We start from the raw sequence: 18,147 nt of genomic DNA, 5'->3' as shown, positions 1-18,147 counted from the left end.
CTTCCAGCTATTCGAGCATGTAAAAAACATAGGAAGCAGATCTGCTCGCTTGTCGAAAACTTACAACCATGGTATATCATCCAAACTGAAAGTTGAGAGCAGCAGTTGCAAGTGCCAATATGCCTCTTTAACACAAAGTACTCTGTTTTTCCATTAATAGTTGCTTAAGCTAAGCACATGTCAAAATCCATTTACATAATCAAAGCCCCTCGAGGATTACAGTGACAAATATTTTTTTTTCAGAAGTATATCCTAAAAGAAATGAAGACTAGCTCTTTGAAAACTACTGTTTTGCCATGTAAGTGAAATTTCTAGCAGTATACTAGTCTAAAGTACAGATTAAGAGTGTAGATTGACAAACTCTTCATTTTTTTTCTGCTGCTGCCCTTTTACGTATCTCATGAGCAGTATTAAAGATTCCTAGAGTAGGCTGGTTGCAGACGAAACACTTCTTGTTCTTGGCATGATGCTGCATTTAAGAGGAAAGCTCAAATTAGTAAATGATGAGACATCCAAGAGGAAAGATCAAAAACACCATTGCACCAACGTAAAAAGGTTAACTGGCACAGCCCAGTAGATAAAGTGTTTCCACATGACCAACAAAAAAAGAATCATACCCAAAAGAACAATGGCAATTGCTATGAAACAGAAGTACTAGTAATAATTTAAACTATTCAAATATGGCACCAATAGCAGACAAGCCAATCTACGTTGACATTAAACCCCCACCCCCTCAGGATAAAATTTTTCATTGTGAAAAGAGAATTTACTGTTACTTAAATTTAAACTCTTATTTTCCCTATTGTACCTACATGGGCCACAGCTTCAATCCTGAAAATCCCTGGTCAGCAAACACTACCAATTTCAGAAGAAAGACCAGATGTTGATGCCATTTTTTTATTTTTGGGGGGGGGGGGGGGGGGGGTAAGTTGAGGAGCAAGATTTATGTCCGATGAGGCAACGAAACATAGGCACAGCCAGTGAACAGACATGTCCATCAGTGACAACCTTGCAGCCTTGCTTGTTGCTCTTTTGTTTTACCTTCTACCAGACTACCAAGTACCACCCACTATTTTCCTCGATATTGTGCTAATGCATAAACATTGCCTAGCTTTTGCTTTGTATAGCATTCATTGAAGCTTTTCAATACTAAAGGGACCCAAATGCAAGTTCACAGAGCAAAGAAAAGAGAAATTTTAAAATTGCAAACCATTTGGCTCCAGCTACATATAGCTCATAATATACAGCCCAATTTTCATCGGAAACTTCAAAATAAAAAGATTTTTCCACCAGCCCAAATATTCATTCATTTAAAAGATTGGTAAAAATAATGGGAAACCTGCTTATCAAACGGGGAATGATGAGGATATAATAGAGTCAACTACATGGCACAAAGCCCTTTTATAACAAAGTTCAAAAGTCATCAGCAGCAAATAAAAATCAGAACTTGTTACTAAAAACAGAACATGTTATGCATAAATAATAAGCACTCATGGCAAGCATAATATCAGAAAAACAGATGAAAATTTTCAATTACCTTTAACGCACAATGCTCACAGAAGTAGTGCTTGCATTTCGTCATTACTGGGTCGACAAAAGGTTCCCTACAAATGAAACAGGCAAATGGCAAGGCATCATCATCATCTTCCACATCATGATCAACATCATCCTCATCACTGTCATGACATCCCATAGCTAAATTTCTCTTTCTAGCCTTTTCTGCTTCATCCCATTCTTTTTCCATCTGCCATCCAGACTTATAATCACCCCGATCATGCATAAACTTACATGAGTCACCATAACCACAGTAGCCAGTTTCTTTGTAGTCCTTACAAATGTCTGGTTGGTAGTCAAATCTAGCAGATACTCTAATATGAGCTGAGGCCCTGAGAGGTCCGTGAGCCCCACCAGCTTTCTCAGCAGCAACAGTTTGCTCACGGCGGAAACCTGCTCTGTGATCAGTATAACTGTTCATACCCTTATATACCTTTTCATCACCAGATGTCTTGTTAGGTTTCCCCTTCATCGCCTCCGCAGCCTTCATGAGAGCTCGCTCTCGAATAGCCCTGGAGTCTCTTGAGAAGTCTGTCTCAGTTTCAAGAGTAGCAGTCGCTTTGCTATCATTCTGCACCTGAATCTCTTTGGAAGACTCATATTGAAACAACACATTTTTTTCATCCTTGGTTAATTCTTCAGACACTGTCCGCTTAGATGTCCCAGGAGCAGCCCTTTTAGGCGGGTTTGTCAAAAAACTCTCCCCTTCATCACCATCTCCAGCGTCAACTATCGGTCGTTTTCTCATGTTTTTGTTCCCCTTTGGTTTTTTAAAAAAGCTGCAGACTGCCCAAGGAAAAGAAATTCAGCAACAATCAAAATATAAAACAGGAATAGGAGCAAATACATTGATACGCAGGAGTAAAATCAAACCTTGTTCATTCTTCGGTTCGTTTGAATCACCTTGTTCGTTCTTCGGTTCGTTTGAATCAGACATACTAATTTGCCAACAGAACACACCGGAAACTGCAAATTTTGCAAAGGTGGGGAAATTAACAATTTGGCCAGCAACAACTACCAATCAACATTCTAAACACAAATTCAATAATTTTATTGAATTCATTATACTTCTACCAATCAAAATTAACAATTGCATTATACTTATATAATTTTATTGAATTGATTATCCAAAAACTCATAAAACCAAAGAATATCGATTAAAATTAAGCCTTATTCTATCAAGCTTCTAGAGTAAAATATGCCTTCCTTTTGACGACCGTATGCAATTATCATCATATACAACAAACCATAACAACACAAACAGCTAATCTCATATTCAATTATCACCAAAAATACATAATTTTAGGGATATTTGATTCAATAATCTCATAAATTTCTTTTCTTTTGGTTATAATGTTTCATAAGCTAAGAATTTAGAACCAATAGTTGAGATTTACGAACCCTAAACTTAAAGCACTGAAAATTAAATTAGATTAGATCAAATATAAACCCTAGATTGTGAGATTGATATGATGATAACAGCAACAAACAACTTACCAGCTGCTTCAATGGAGGATACAAGAATTGGATTCAGCGGAGAACACTTCAATGGAGAACGTCGAGTACGCGCTACAATGAGAGGAGAGAGGTAGGAGTGGCCACAGTTATAATATGGGTTAGATCCGTCTAATAAATAACGGCTATTTCACCAAATGCCGCTGACAAATTTAAAAATTCATCAAATGCCATGCACTTTTCAGAATTCACCAAATGCCACTCAGTTTTTTAAAAATTCACCGAGTGCCATTAATGACCAACGGCCATTAAGGGTTAATCATGACACATGTTATGATATAATTGGTCCATTTATCTTAATTTATAAAAAAAAAATTGAAACTATAATAAAAAAAATCAGAAAATTTAAAAAAAAAAAAAAAAAAAAAACCCCAAAATTATTTCAAAAACCCCGACTAGCCAAAACCCCCATCAGCCACAACCACCCTCCCCGCCGCCGTTCCCGCCGTCCCAGCTACTGGATTCTGTTGTCCCACAACACCGACGCCGCCCAAGAAGCTCTCTCGCAGCGCCGACCACCTAGAAACTCCCTCGCAGCGCCGACGCCGTTCCTCCCCCTCCCCCTCCCACGAAACTCCCTCCCCACCAACACGAAACTCCCTCCCCACCGCCACGAAACCCAGTCCTCAACCCTCAAAATCCTTTCTCTGTCCCGATCCTAGCCTCTTCCCTTCTCCAATCCCTTTTCCGGCTACCTCCCCTTCCCCACGCTCCGATTTTGACCCTTATCCCCTTCTAACTTGGCGATTTTGGCCCTCCTCCTCTTCACAACCTTGATTTCATTAATGGTTGTGGTGGGTAAAAGGGTAGGGGAGGGTTGGAAAGCAGATCCGAGTTGGAGAACGGCGCGGCAAATCTGGCTGCTCTGGGCCTCGTCTGGCTGGTGGTAGGGTTGGCGAGGTGGTTGAGGTCGCGGTGGGGCTAGGGTCTGGGGTTAGTTTTAGGTTTTACAGGGTCGGGGAAGTTTGTGTGGGTGGTTTTTGGGGTCGACGGTGGGTCAGGTGGGGTGCAAAAGGGTCGGCCGGTCGATTTTCGGTGGTTAAGGTGGTGGCCGGCCGTTTTCCAATGATATAAGGGGAGGGGCTAGGGTTTGGCGGTGGTAGGGGTGGCTGGGAAAATTTTGGGGGGTTTTTTTTATTTTAGTTTTCTGTTTTTTTATAATTATTTTCAGCTTTTTTTTTTAATTTTTATTAATAAAGATAAGTGGACCAATTATATCATGACATGTGTCATGATTAACCCCTAATGACTAACGGAGTTAACGGCCGTTGGTCATAATGGCACTCGGTGAATTTTTAAAAAACTGAGTGGCATTTGGTGAATTCTGAAAAGTGCGATGGCATTTGATGAATTTTTAAATTTGTCAGTGGCATTTGGTGAAATAGCCGAATAAATAGGACGGGTCTTTATATCACGTATAATCGTCTGATTATGAGGCAGAGCGGGTTTTTTTAAAAGTTTTAGGTATACCGGTTATAAAAGTACTCGTATTAGTTTTTCTTATTCCTCTAGGTCTCAGATATTTATATTCATACCTTGCCCTCAAAAAAAATATATCTATATCTCTACAAATGTTTTAAAATAAGAAACTTTAAAGAAAATTTAAAGAGCCACGTCACCTTTTTTTTTTCTCAAGGTTTATCCTTCTATATTTCACTAACAATGCTTCATTTAGATCTTGCTTTTAAAAAAAACGCTTTATTAAAATCTATACCAATTAGGGGGCGTTTGGTTCACGAAATATAGGTATAAGGTATGTGTTTAGAATGATTAAAGCCCATACCATATGTTTGGTTGTCAAACATATGAATTTCAAACCCATACCTGAAACCCATGAGGTATGGGGTTTAGAAACCTTGGGGGGGAGGTGGGTTTGGCTCATTCCATTCCCTTAGGTATCAAATAAAAGGAGAGAATAGTGAGATATTCCATTTCAGAATTAAACCAAACACATGGTATTAAGTATCAAGTTCCAAGTCTTCCAACCCGATACCACCTTAACCCCATTCCTGATTCCAACCCCATACCAGTCTGTGAACCAAACACCCCCTTACTACTCCGTAGTATTTTTCTTTTTAATTACTAGTTCTAAACTCTCTCTATCCCTCTTATCAATTGGATCCAAGTTTTTTTTTTTTATTCTCTATTTCTCTTATCTCCAAAAAATGTCCTAGAAGTAGAATTAATTTTTGGAAATTTCACAACCGAAAATATTACTTGTATTATATTAACTTTTGATGTGAATGAATGATGTGAAAATTTAATAAGGAACGCCTCTAAAACAGTACATCCAACCATGCTCAAACACTAAGGGCATGTGTCTCATTGACTGAACTCAGCTGAACTGAATTGAACTGAAATTAATATTTTATAAGAGAAGAAAATTATGAGCTGAACTGAGCTGAATTTCAACGCATGAGAACAGACCCTAAAGATTGTGAAAACACATGATGCACATCATATTTTAAGTTAGGGTCTTAGGGAGTCAATTTTGTCACATAATGAGGCTATGCTTCGAATTTAGTTAAACTTACATTATGTTTTGTTAGTGAACACCGTGTGGGATCAACTCAAGAAAAATAAGTTCAATTGAATTTTGATAAAGGTTAATGCTATCATATGAATTGAACTCATTTTTTTATTTTTGACACAATGAATTGAACACATTTTTTTTTAAAAAAAAATCTTTATTAGTCCCATAAATTATACAAATCTCACTTAGGCCCTGTTTGGTAATTGGCGGTTAGATGATTGGTAAGAGCTAGTTGCATTAGCTGGTTTGACTAGCTGATTATATTCATAAGAGCTTTTTATGTAGAGTTGTTTGGAAAAATTAGCTTATTATTTGTCGTTCTTTGTTAGCTGAACATATGAAATGACAATTTTGGACATTGATAATATTTTTTTACTTGACTGGATTAAGGTAAGAAATTGGGAGGGCAAAAGTGTGAATCAGAGTAACTTTTAGGATAAAATTGTCATTTAACATCCATTACTCAACAAGCTATTATAAAAAGCTCTATTTTTTTAGCTTTTTACAAATAAGTTTATTTGCCTCAATAAGCTAATTCAAAATGCTCTTTTACCAAACAAACAAATTAGATGATTTATATGTCAAACCTCTAACTTGGTCAAAAAGCTCATTTTTGGTCAAAACTCTATTTTTTTTTTATCAAATGAGGTTAAATTTAATTAAGTATTACTTTTTAATATCTAATTTATTTCTTTTATCTTTTGTTCCATAATATACACATTAATACGAATCTCACAAAATTACAAAAATCATCAAATAAGATAAAAATTTAATCAAATAGGATAAATTTACACACCAAACAGATCTCAGATCAAAGAATTCTGTAGCTAAACTGGGCTGAAATTCACAACTGGCCCAAACCTTTAACCCCTAAAAATGACAACCAACATATGATAACTGACAAGTCCACGAAGTTTCCCAGTTTTTTTCCAGAACAAAAACAAAACAAAAAAATAAAAAAACCAAAAAAAATCTCAAAATTATTTAATTTTATCACGAGAAAAAAAAAAAAAAAAGATAAGTAAGTACGGAGTAATTCTACAGAAATTTGTCTCCTCTATATCCTCATATTCCACCCCACCATCTTCTCTCCTCTCCTCTCGTTTTCAATTCTCAGATCGGATCAAGCATTTCATCAAACACCTTCCGATCATCTCATTAATCATGTCAACCGCTGTCTTTAACGGCGATGAAACGGCGCCGTTCTTCGGCTTTCTCGGTGCCGCTGCTGCCCTAGTTTTCTCCTGTAAGCAATCTCAGATTCAATTTTAATCAATTTTTCAATTTCTTTGATCTGGGTTTTTGGCATATCAATTATATTCATCTTTGATTACTCAAAGTTTAAATTTTTTTGATCTGGGTATTTGGTATTTCAATTTGATTCACCTTTGATTGTATAAAGTTTCAATTTTTTTGATCTGGGTAATTGAATTTGTTGAATTGAAGGTATGGGAGCAGCTTATGGGACAGCTAAGAGTGGGGTGGGAGTAGCATCAATGGGAGTAATGAGGCCAGAACTTGTGATGAAGTCAATTGTTCCAGTTGTTATGGCTGGAGTTTTGGGTATTTATGGGTTGATTATTGCTGTGATTATTAGTACTGGAATTAACCCTAAAGCTAAATCATACTACCTTTTTGATGGTTATGCTCATCTTTCATCTGGTCTTGCTTGTGGTCTTGCTGGTTTGTCTGCTGGTATGGCTATTGGTATTGTTGGTGATGCTGGTGTTAGGTAATTTATACTTCTCTCTCTTTTGATCGTTTTGTTTTGACTTTCTGTTTGTTGATTAGGATTTGTGATTTGGGTTTGATTTGATTTGACTTGGGTTTTTAGTTGTTTTGGTTGATGATGGTCTGTGTTTTTTGAAGAATGTTTTGATGATCCAATGTTTTTATGCTGTTGACTTATTTTGTGGAATTGTTGCTGCCTTTTATTGATGTAATTGGACTTGTTCAATGTGGATTAGACTGGACTGCCTAGAAATTTGTGATGATTGCTAGAACTTATGGTTCTTTGTATGTTTGCCTCATCATGTTGGTTTCAACTTTCGACCACTTTGTAGCATTGAAGATATTTTGATTTGGGCTCGTTTTTACTGTCTTCATGATCGATTTGGCATTGTTGTTAGTGCTCAGTCTATATGGAGTATCACTGTTTTCAATTTTTAGCTTCGTTGTCAATTTGTTTGTTTGAGTCATCATTTGGCAAGTGCCCAATTTAGAGGGCAAGGTTGCCTGCATCTTGACTTTTACATCTTTTCTAGTTACCTGTTCGGGAATCATTAGTAAATGTGGTTTATGGCTTTATGTTATTCAAAACATTGTCCGTGGGGCATGAGATGATCAGATGTTGATTCTCAGCTACGTGCTGCTACTGATATGTCTGTATTTGGATGATCTAATACATTTAGTGTGTACATCTTTTTCAGTGTGAAAATCCATATATGCTGCTTGTGAGTAGGTTCACTAAACTCTGCTCAAAATCTCTTGTATATTTGCAATGAATGGGGTACAAACACTGCTAACTGTCTAACACTAGGTACTAGGCGGCAGGGGTGTTTTTTCTGGAAGTGGGTTCTGACTTCGGAGGCCCTTTGTTTGAATTTTTTTTTTGTAGATTATTTGGTAATTTACTAATCTTGGTGAATATTTATAGAATTGGGGTTCAAAACTGGAAAAACTCATCCCCCGCCCCTGTCTGCCCTTGAAATAAAGTGTATTTATCACATTAAAATCTCAAACGGTCTTTTGGGCAATGTATAAAAAAGCTCAAAGCGTACTAAGGCGATAAGGGTTTTGCAGCGCCTAGAGGCGCATCTAGAGGCGCGTCTCAGTGCGCCTCTTTGAAGTGAGGCGCACTGTATAAACAGTTAAAAAAACTGGCAGAAAATTGCTTTAAAAGCGCCTCTTGTGCGCCTCGCGTGCTTTTGATGCACCTCGCGCGCTTTTGGTGCGCCTCGGGCACCTAATTGAAAACGCCTCGCCAGGCCCAAAAAGCTCTTACCCCCTATCACCGCGCTTTTTCAAACACTGCTTTTGGGCATGACAAAGCTTTTATAAGTCATAAGCAATATGCTTCTTTCTATGCTTTGAAATGTTTATCCACTAATATTAGCTTGTATCAAATTTGTTTAGATCACAATTATATCAGAGTTGGCTGTAATTGCGCCCTTCAAGCCAATTTCTGCAGTACATATCATTGGAAGTTTGATCATGAAGCACATTAAATCACATGGAAACAATCTGTAGCCAAAAATTACTACCTCTGTTTTTATTTATTTTGTTGTTATCTCTTAAATATATACACTGAAGCTTGCATGCTTGCAACACATAACTTTGACCACCAATATCCTTAATTAACAATTATCAATTAGTAAATATTATAAGAAAGTGATAGTTTGAAAGTATATAGTGTGATAAATATATCAAGATCCCACATGATTATTTTTCTCCTTTTATATAAATCACCAATGCTGGTCAAACATAGAGTTTGTTATATGATTGCTAAAGTAGAAAGTGTGTAGATATTAAATGATGAAAGGTGTATCAGAAATATGATTCAATTGAAGATTTTTCACGTAAAACATTTTCAGTTGTACTCAAACTTCTTTTTGATTATTTGATTAAGTTCCACATTACTTGGGAATGGGATGATTTGGAGAATTAAGAGAAGACCAAATAAATTCTAGCAAATTGGAGCAACAGTGAAGTAATGTGCATTATTCATTTATGCATTATTCATTAATGCAGGTTTTAGTATTCTAGGCAGCCTTCTCATTACCGTTTGGTAGAAGGGTCTGTAGCTATAGGGGCAATTGTCTTATCTAAGTGTATTTTATGCGATAAACACGTCTTCTGCTTACTCTCATATCTAAGTAGTTGGCATGTTTTTCCTGCACCGTGAACTATTTCATTCTTACGCCATATCCATAATACAACTGCAAGTTAGAGTATACGAATTACACTTATTTTCTTCCTGTACACCATATCTTCTTTTCCTCAAGCTAGAGAAGGGGTCTGTTTGGGTGTTAAGTCACATGAGTGACCGGCCTTGCTTTCTCTCTTTTCCGCTGTCCTTTACTTTGCTCATCTTGATTCATTTTTTTTTAACATTCTCTTACCCATGATTTCTCCTGCAGTAGTCTTTACACTGAGTGCCCATAATACTTTTGTTGGGTTTATAACTAAATTTTGCTTTGGGGAGATCATTATTTCTGTCAGTCTGGGAAAATCTTATGGTCCTTTATGAATGCCCCACTAGCTGCAATATTTTTAAAATGTTTTCTTTCCTGCGAGATACCGTGACTGACTTACATCTTGCTTTTATATCTTACTGGAAGATGTGGCACTGAATTGCTTATTGTAGTCACTAATACATCTTATTTATTTTATGTTGGACAGAGCCAATGCACAGCAACCCAAGCTTTTCGTCGGAATGATTCTTATCCTCATTTTTGCTGAAGCACTTGCTCTATACGGTCTCATTGTCGGCATCATCTTGTCATCTCGTGCAGGACAGTCAAGAGCAGATTAAGTACAGTACTGAACTTTTGATCAGTTATGTTGTAGTGTTGAACACGGATTGAAACAACATTTTTGCCCTTTCTCCTTGCTTTCCTCTTCCATTTTTCCCCTCTGGTAAAGGGCAGAGATATCCAGGTTTATAATTGTTATTACTTATTAGGTTACATGCGGTGAAACTCTGGTTTACATTATGGTGGAAGACATTGATCTACCGTATTCATTTTATACTCTGCTGCTATTTTGTATGCTCTTGCGGAATAAAATTGCTTGCAAAGTTATTTTTCTTTCAATCTTTTTCTGTATGTATTTCGCCTCATGTTTTATTGAATATTTATGATTTCCTTGGCTTTTGAATGTGGAATAAACGACTTGGTTGTAAAAGTGTTTTTTCATATATGTGTTGGTCCCTGTTATATATTTCTTGATTTTCTTCTGCTTCAAGATATACTGTTGTGTTCTTTCATGATTGTGAGACTGACCTGTGGCATTAAAAACTACAAATTACTCCTTTGTATAGTAAGAAAACTCCACCTATCTCCATTCGAAGACATTCTGGGGGACTGTCGAAGGAGACATCTGTGATGCAATTCAGGCTTTCTTCTCAAGTAGTCAAGTGTACCTGCTGAAGGAACTTATCAGCAAATCTATCAGCTTTCATCACTGTGATTCCAATGGAGGGTAGACTCTCATCTCTTTATTGCTAATAACGCCCTCTTCTACTTCAAAGCCCTTCCCTCGTTATGCCTTCTCGTATAATTTCAATCTTTATGCTCACATCTTTACTCTATCCTTCTTGCTCATAATTTGGTTGGCGTCTGCTTTAGACAAAACATTAATTTACAAGAAAATGATATGCTACATACTCGTAAGTCATAAAAATGATGGAGGGTTACACCCCAGAAATACGTCTCAGCTCAACAAAACTCTTAATCAACCAAGCAGGGAGACTAACTCTAGACCATGTTAACTTTCAAGTCGAATTCACAGAGATAAATACTCAAAAGACCAACTCTCATTACTTCATTAGGAACTTTCTTCTCACACCATCCAAATGCATCACGGATAACTCGGAGCATCGTGAAATCATTCTATCAACAATTTAAGCTTGGTCCTAACTCCTTACCCTTTTTCTTTTTCCACTTGATAACGTAGAATACTAGAATTGGTAAATTCTCAAGAGTAACTAGTTTTGAATTTGTACACGGTGTTGGACCTAGGTCACCCATCTTGTTAAACCGCAGGCATACTCCATTTCACATTAGTATGATATTGTCCGTTTTTGATCTAGTCCACATGGATTTGTTTTTGAATACCTTCTCAAAAAGTCTCATACTAATTAGAGTGTGCACTCACTTATAAAGAAGTTATCTTCTTTCCATGTGGGTCTTGGGATGAACAACTTCAACACACGGGACAAAATTATAGTTTTTTTTTTTCTTTTTTGAAACGGGACACAATTATAGCCTAAAACAGCCCAAGTGGCCTACGTTATGCATGATTTACATCACCAATAATTCAGAACAATTTAGTCAGAGAAACATGATTCATGCTAAGCTAAAGAAACAAACCGTCAAACCGATGTAACTACACATCAAAACGTGATACATGTACTCGTACTAGAGTGATTGATCTCACCCGGAATTGATTACGATTCAATTTACGTGTCAATGTGACTTCTTTTCTTATTAGACAAGTATTCAAGAGGGAGCTTAAACATATCCTAAGGTTCCTAAACACGTTAGAATACCATCCAATACCATGTGTTTGATACAAATAATAAAGGACTTGTCCCAAATTAATGAACAGCAACAGCATGATGCAAGAGCAAGATACCAGAAAAAATTAGGCCATTAAGACCAAACCAATCTGTTACTCGTACGATATATGATATATTATTATGTATAAAATCATCGATGGACGAATTTAATATTGTGCAGATTTTCATTGTCATTTATGCACTTTTTTTTTTTTTTTTTTTTTGACGGGTATAACTCTTATTATTTGCTATTTTAAACTATGAGTATATTAAATTTACGGGAATTCGGAAAGCCAGATGGTAGGAAACTAACATTAAGCTAAACTTAGAAGACATGGACTGTTTTTTTTTTTTTTTTTTAAAAAAAAAAAAAAAAAAAAAAAAAAAAACTCTGTATTTGGATTTGTATGTTGTATTCACATATTGTTTTTGATTCATTTTTGTGGTTTGTTTTAAATAAAAAATTGTGAGTCACATGTAGAGAATATAGTCAAATAAGATATCATCAAATCCATTCCCATATATTTTTGTAAAAGAAATCTATAAGAGTATTACTTTGATTATTTTACTTGTTTGCATTTGAAATTCTCTTTCGTTAAAATACTGATCTCTTTTTTAAAAGCTTGTTTAAATATTACAGAGTAATCGAGTATGTTACGATTAATATGAATTGGAATAAATACTGTATGAGAATTCGGTCAACCAATGAAGAGCAAAGGCAAAATGAGGTCAATGATAAAAAGAAAAAGAAAGACATTAAAAAAACAAAATCTCCTAATTAAAAGGAAGGATTGATCTAATCAGAATCCCATGATTGGCCGTGACTTAATCAGGAATCTTCAGAATCGAAATTTTTAAATTAAAAAAGAAATAAGAAAATTAAAAGATGAGAAAAAAGAGAAAAAGTCGTATCGCCCCCTACAAGTAGACTAGAATCTTGCATAGGAAAGGACCAAAAAGTCCACCCAAAGTGAGGGTGAGTCATTCCATTATTAGTGATATGTTTGGTTTTGTACAGATCCCAACTCCCCTAGTAGGACATCTAAATTCCTTGAATATAAGCACAAATTCAAAGGCGACCTAATTTCCTCCATTTTTCACTAGATTTGTATCTTCCTATTGGATTCTGCCACGACGGCAGTATTACCTATGTTCGTGCCAAGTAAACAACTAATTAAGGGTCTGTTTATATTTACTTAATTTCAGTTCACCTCCTAATTTCTCTCTCTCATAAAATATTCATTTTAGTTTAGTTCAGTTCCAATCAGTTCAGTTCAGTTCAGCTTCAATTAGTTCAGTTCAGCTTAGTTCAGTAAATGTGAACAGATCCTAAGGCCCTGTTCTTTACTGCTCTACTCATTAGCTCAAAAAATAGGGCCTAACTTACTATGAGGATTCCGTAATTACCTAAATTTCCATTTATTTTTACTCTATTTTATTAATTTTGCTATAAAAATTTCTAATGCGACAACACAAATTCTACAATGATCACTTTGACAGTTTTACAGAGATAAACTAGTAGGTGTTTTATAGGTCACTTAGTCAGTATTACAATGATCACTTGGTTGTATCATATAGATTATTTGGCCAATTACATACGGTCACATGATGTAGCCAGCAGCACACAAAACACACTACAATAATCTTATGTAGTACTCCACACACAAAATACACTACAACAATCTTATGTACTGCAATAATCTTATGAGACAGAGAAAGAGCGATAGCTTAAGTTGTTAAAGCTACTTCCCGATTCCAAGAGTTTTTGGAATCGATTCTCGTCTCATGTCCTTGTGGCTCTTTGAACACCAACAAAACAATGAGGCAAAAAATAGAAACAAGAGTGTACGTGTTTGTTTTATTGCAATTGCAAGTGGACATGCATTAAATTAAAATCCCGTTAGAGAGAAGTTATACTCCGCACAAATAATGACGGAGTAAATTAGGTGAATTTATTATAAAGTACTTGTAATCGAAGGTAGAGATTCGTTAGCGAAGTTAGGGTCAAACAGCGCCGTCGAGTTGCCGCGTGGCTGTCACTACAACCGCAAAGGTCCTGTCTAGCCCGGCTAACCAATCATTATCAGTTTGTTGAAAAATTCAAACATTTTTGTTCCGAAGAGAAACTCAAAGCCTCTAACACTTTGAACATCTTTATAATCAAGTACCAAAAATTAGTATGTAACCAATTCTACTGTTTAATAATTCCTAGGAGTAACATGTACTCCTACGAAGTATCACTACTGAGTACTCGTATTCATTTTTCTATGGTTATGTTTAATTTTTTAATTAAAAATTATTAAAAAAGACATTGAGAGTATGTAAAATGAAAAAACTCCCTCCGTCGTATTCTGGGACGTTGGACTTTTTTCACTATTTATATATTAACTTTATAAGGTGGAGAAATTACTCTTACTATTGCCAATTGATTTTAATATAAAATGTCCTTAATCTTGTTTGTGGATTAAACTCCTCTCCTCCTTGTTTGGATTACCCAGACACATTTTATATTATCACCTAAATTTAACACGGACTTGTAATATACTTCCTCCGTTTCTTTTTACTTGCAACACAGCTTTGTGGCACGTGTTTTGAAGTAGGGTTTATGTAATGTGAACGAATAAATTATTCATTGTAATTTTAACAAATGATACTTAACCCTATTCCAATCTTCGTGTAAAAATTATACTGATAAAATCGCTCGTTTACCTTCACTAATCATCTCCTAAAACTACGTGCCCAAAAGGTGTTTTGCAAGTAAAAGAAAACGGAGAAAGTATTTGCTTATTGTTAAAAACTACAAATGCACTAGATTGTTTTAAAAAGAAGAGGGGGGGACAGAATGACAGATATGCGGAAGGAAATGCAAGGGAAGTTTCACATATCGTGAGTTGTTGAAACTTGTAAGTTTGGATTTAGTTGCTGCGTTTTATAGTTGCGTCACTGTTACTTCTCCAAGTGTGTGTAATGCACTGTATTATGGAGATTATTGCTTTTCTTTTCTTATTCAATGGTCTCAACACAATTCTTTATATGCTTAAATCATCCCAAAATTTAAGGAAAATAAATACTATATTTCTTAAAACATTACGTCTTTGTTTTAAGTGGTTCAAAATTTGTATTACGGTGTAACGGTGTTACATAGTACTCATACATATGTCATGACTCCATATATTATTAAAATGCACTTTTGTCATTCATAAATTTCTTTGTAGGTTCCTCTATGTTTTTTTATAAGACCCTATAGGAGTCTTTTTAACATTCTTTATTTGAGCTTTAATGTAAGGAACAAAAGTTCAATAATAAAAACAATGTGTTGCGTTATATCTTATATGGTGGATTGTATTTATGCTTGGGTTGCATTTGCTTCATACTACCCATGTTTTAAGATGTTGCACTTTGAATTTTAATTCTAGATACAAGTTCAACTTTAATTATTTTTGTGATTTAAACGCAAAAAAAAAAAAAAAAAAAAAAAAAAAAAAAAAAAAAAAAGTGTAAATTTGGTACAAATGTTAAAAATAATTTACAATCATATAAATAGAGCTATTAATATTTAAGGTTTTATAGTAACAACTGTAGTAATTAAAGTGTAACGATCATATATAAATGAAGGAATAGAATAACAATTAACGCAAATTTTTCATAGACATACGAAACTCTTATAAATGTCTTGCATAGGGGAGTAGTGAGGGTGAGTGATATGATAGATTATCTTCTGTTTATTCTTGTTTCTTGTTTGCTTATAAAAATGCAATATAATTTCTCTAAAAGCACAAAAATGATCAATAGTGAACATGTTCTCGATCTATCTATTTATACTCTTTAAGCTAGAAGACATACTTCGTAGATTGTCCTGAGTGTGTGTGTCTAATTATATTTCCAAAATTTAACTAATTAAACAACATATCTCTATTAATGAAAACGAGCATCAACTATATATTACACCATAACTATTATAGAAATATTCTCTTAGCTTAAATCTTATATACAAATGGAGATAAAAGCTAGATAGAGAGAATTTGTAGGAGTGAAAGGAAAGAATATGAGAGATGTGATATTGTAGTGTCGAGAATATCTTTGAGCTAAGTAAGGGAGGGATAAAGAGTAGTGGGATGTCTTGGGTTTTGGCAGTTAGTAATAACCAGCCTTTTATCTCAATTAACCCTAGTAACGTAGGAGATAGGGAGAATCTTCATCGATATAATCTCACAATAGTTTTAAAAATGGTTCCCATGATCCTAATCTTCATATACAAGATACACTAGGAATTCCAACGAGTAATTAAGTGTAATACGGTTGATAAATCTTGCATGCATATATCTTATCTTTACAAAACGGTTTAAATTTGATCATCTATCTCATTGATGGTACAACGATGAATTCAGGTAGAGTATATAAATTATAATAATCAATAGTCAATACTCCGTAGTACGCCCTTGTCCGCCCTTATAATGTTCTTTTATTTTTAAAAGTTACAAAACTATTTTATGATTAACATTCAACAAAGCTTTTTTGGAGTACAAATTTTTTATTGTTAATATGTAGTTTTCAAATGCTTACATTTTAGACTTATCAGCTAATGCTTACATTTTAGACTTATCGGCTATAATAAAATTGTTTGCATAAGATTCCATATTCAATACAAAACGCATATTACGAAACAATAATTGTATCTAAGAGTACAAATTAAGTGTCATTATGCTTAAAAAAAAATAGTGGTCAATGACCAAAAATTAGAAGTAGAACTCACCCCACCATAAAATTAGCATATGCTCATACGTAATACGGTGTACTAGTTGTGGATTGCATCACATCAAGTCAATGTTAAGTATCCCATTCCAAAACCATTGACGCGGAAGTAACACGGTATGAATAATGTTGGCATTGGAATAATCACCGCAAACCAAATCACAAGCTAAGGGAGGTACAACTAGTAAAATCTAGTAGTGTATATTCAATTCAATTCAATTCAAAAAACCAAAAAAAACGAAAGTTCTTCAAAAGGATAAATGTAGCTATAATTTTATGTCGAAAATATGGAGTAGTTAGTATATAGTGGACCATTCCATGATTCACGAGAGTAGAAGATGAGAGAGTGAAAGAGGCTCCATGATTGTTGTATATAGTTTAAAGGTCATAACTAGTTCAGGCTTCATTTTTGGAACAAATCCCAATCTATTCCATTCCCTTGTAGTCTTCTTTATTATTTATTTATTTATGTCTATGTTTATGTTTATTTTAGAATTTTTTGTATTGATTGCTAACAATTATTGTTACTTTGTTTGTAGGTAAGACCGTAAGAGGGCATATTCTTTTTTTATTCAGAGATAAATTTGTGTAAAATGGACTTGATTTGAAACAATCCATCTAATCCAATTAAATTTGATCTGTATGAAAATACGGGTAATGATTTATTGCGATTCAATTTTGAAATTATCTAATCTAACTAGACTCAATCAATTGTTTATTATGTCTGTATTGACACTGACCTCTGATTTTTAAACAACCTATCTAGGTCAACCTTGCCCAGGTTAAATTAATTAACAAGATACCATGTATGAAACCTCAAAGTTTTTATTTTATTTATTTATTTATTTATTTTGATGCAAAAGTGGACCTAGGTCTAACAAAAAACAAGCAAAACCAATGACTTAATCAACCGAGATTCAGCTACCCTTAGCTATAAGGTCCTCCCAAAGACGGTTTTTTTATTATGACCCAAAGACAACCAATTAATCAACCGAGATCCAGCTACACCCTATGAACTCTCGAAGTGTCCATAGTGAGGTATGAAGTACAACATTATAAAGTACTTGGAAAAACACGTTTAAAACTCTTTGCATTATTATTGAAGAAGTTATAAAAATTACTTTCTCTATAAACGTTATTAAAAACCGTTTTCATTTATTATTGAAAGAGTTACGTACAAGAAGTTATCATATACATTAATGAAAACTTCGCTCTAATAACCCTTTTCTTCTAATATATAAATAATATTAATGTAATTACAGATACGGTTACAAATATTTTAATACAAAGTACTTTTCACAAATGCTTGAAATATCGTTATATTCATAGGTGAAAATTGTATTATTGTATCTTCAATGTATATATGTATATTTTTATCCTTTTTAATTTGATTTGATGAATAAAATTTGAAGATGAACTATAAATAGTGGAACTCCCTTATGGTCTTATGGATAACCGGTTTTCACATCAAGTTTTTAAGTTATGATACATGCATAAAACTTGCAAGACTAAA

General features: G+C 34.6%; 2 protein-coding genes across 2 annotated transcripts; one reads left to right on the top strand and one right to left on the bottom strand.

The window, feature by feature from the left end:
* Nucleotides 1-126: 126 nt before the first annotated feature.
* Nucleotides 127-3,147, bottom strand: LOC145620650 (zinc finger CCCH domain-containing protein 1-like). The gene is made up of 4 exons (XM_081675355.1): nt 3,052-3,147; nt 2,428-2,520; nt 1,538-2,340; nt 127-469 (listed from the first exon to the last, which is right to left on the bottom strand). Exons 2-4 carry the CDS (start codon nt 2,489-2,491, stop codon nt 365-367), a joined length of 972 nt encoding a protein of 323 aa, XP_081531481.1. The 5' UTR covers nt 2,492-2,520; nt 3,052-3,147; the 3' UTR covers nt 127-364.
* Nucleotides 3,148-6,645: 3,498 nt separating this feature from the next.
* On the top strand, nt 6,646-10,416 carry LOC145619257 (V-type proton ATPase 16 kDa proteolipid subunit). Its single transcript, XM_081673912.1, has 3 exons — nt 6,646-6,848; nt 7,049-7,334; nt 10,004-10,416. Exons 1-3 carry the CDS (start codon nt 6,767-6,769, stop codon nt 10,134-10,136), a joined length of 501 nt encoding a protein of 166 aa, XP_081530038.1. The 5' UTR covers nt 6,646-6,766; the 3' UTR covers nt 10,137-10,416.
* The last annotated feature ends 7,731 nt before the right edge of the window (nt 10,417-18,147 follow it).

This window comes from Chenopodium album, chromosome 27, assembly GCF_948465745.1.
Source record: "Chenopodium album chromosome 27, dcCheAlbu1.1, whole genome shotgun sequence".
Classification (NCBI taxonomy): domain Eukaryota; kingdom Viridiplantae; phylum Streptophyta; class Magnoliopsida; order Caryophyllales; family Amaranthaceae; genus Chenopodium; species Chenopodium album.
The sequence above is the reverse complement of the archived record's forward strand: the minus strand, read 5'-3'. Positions and strand labels throughout refer to the sequence as shown.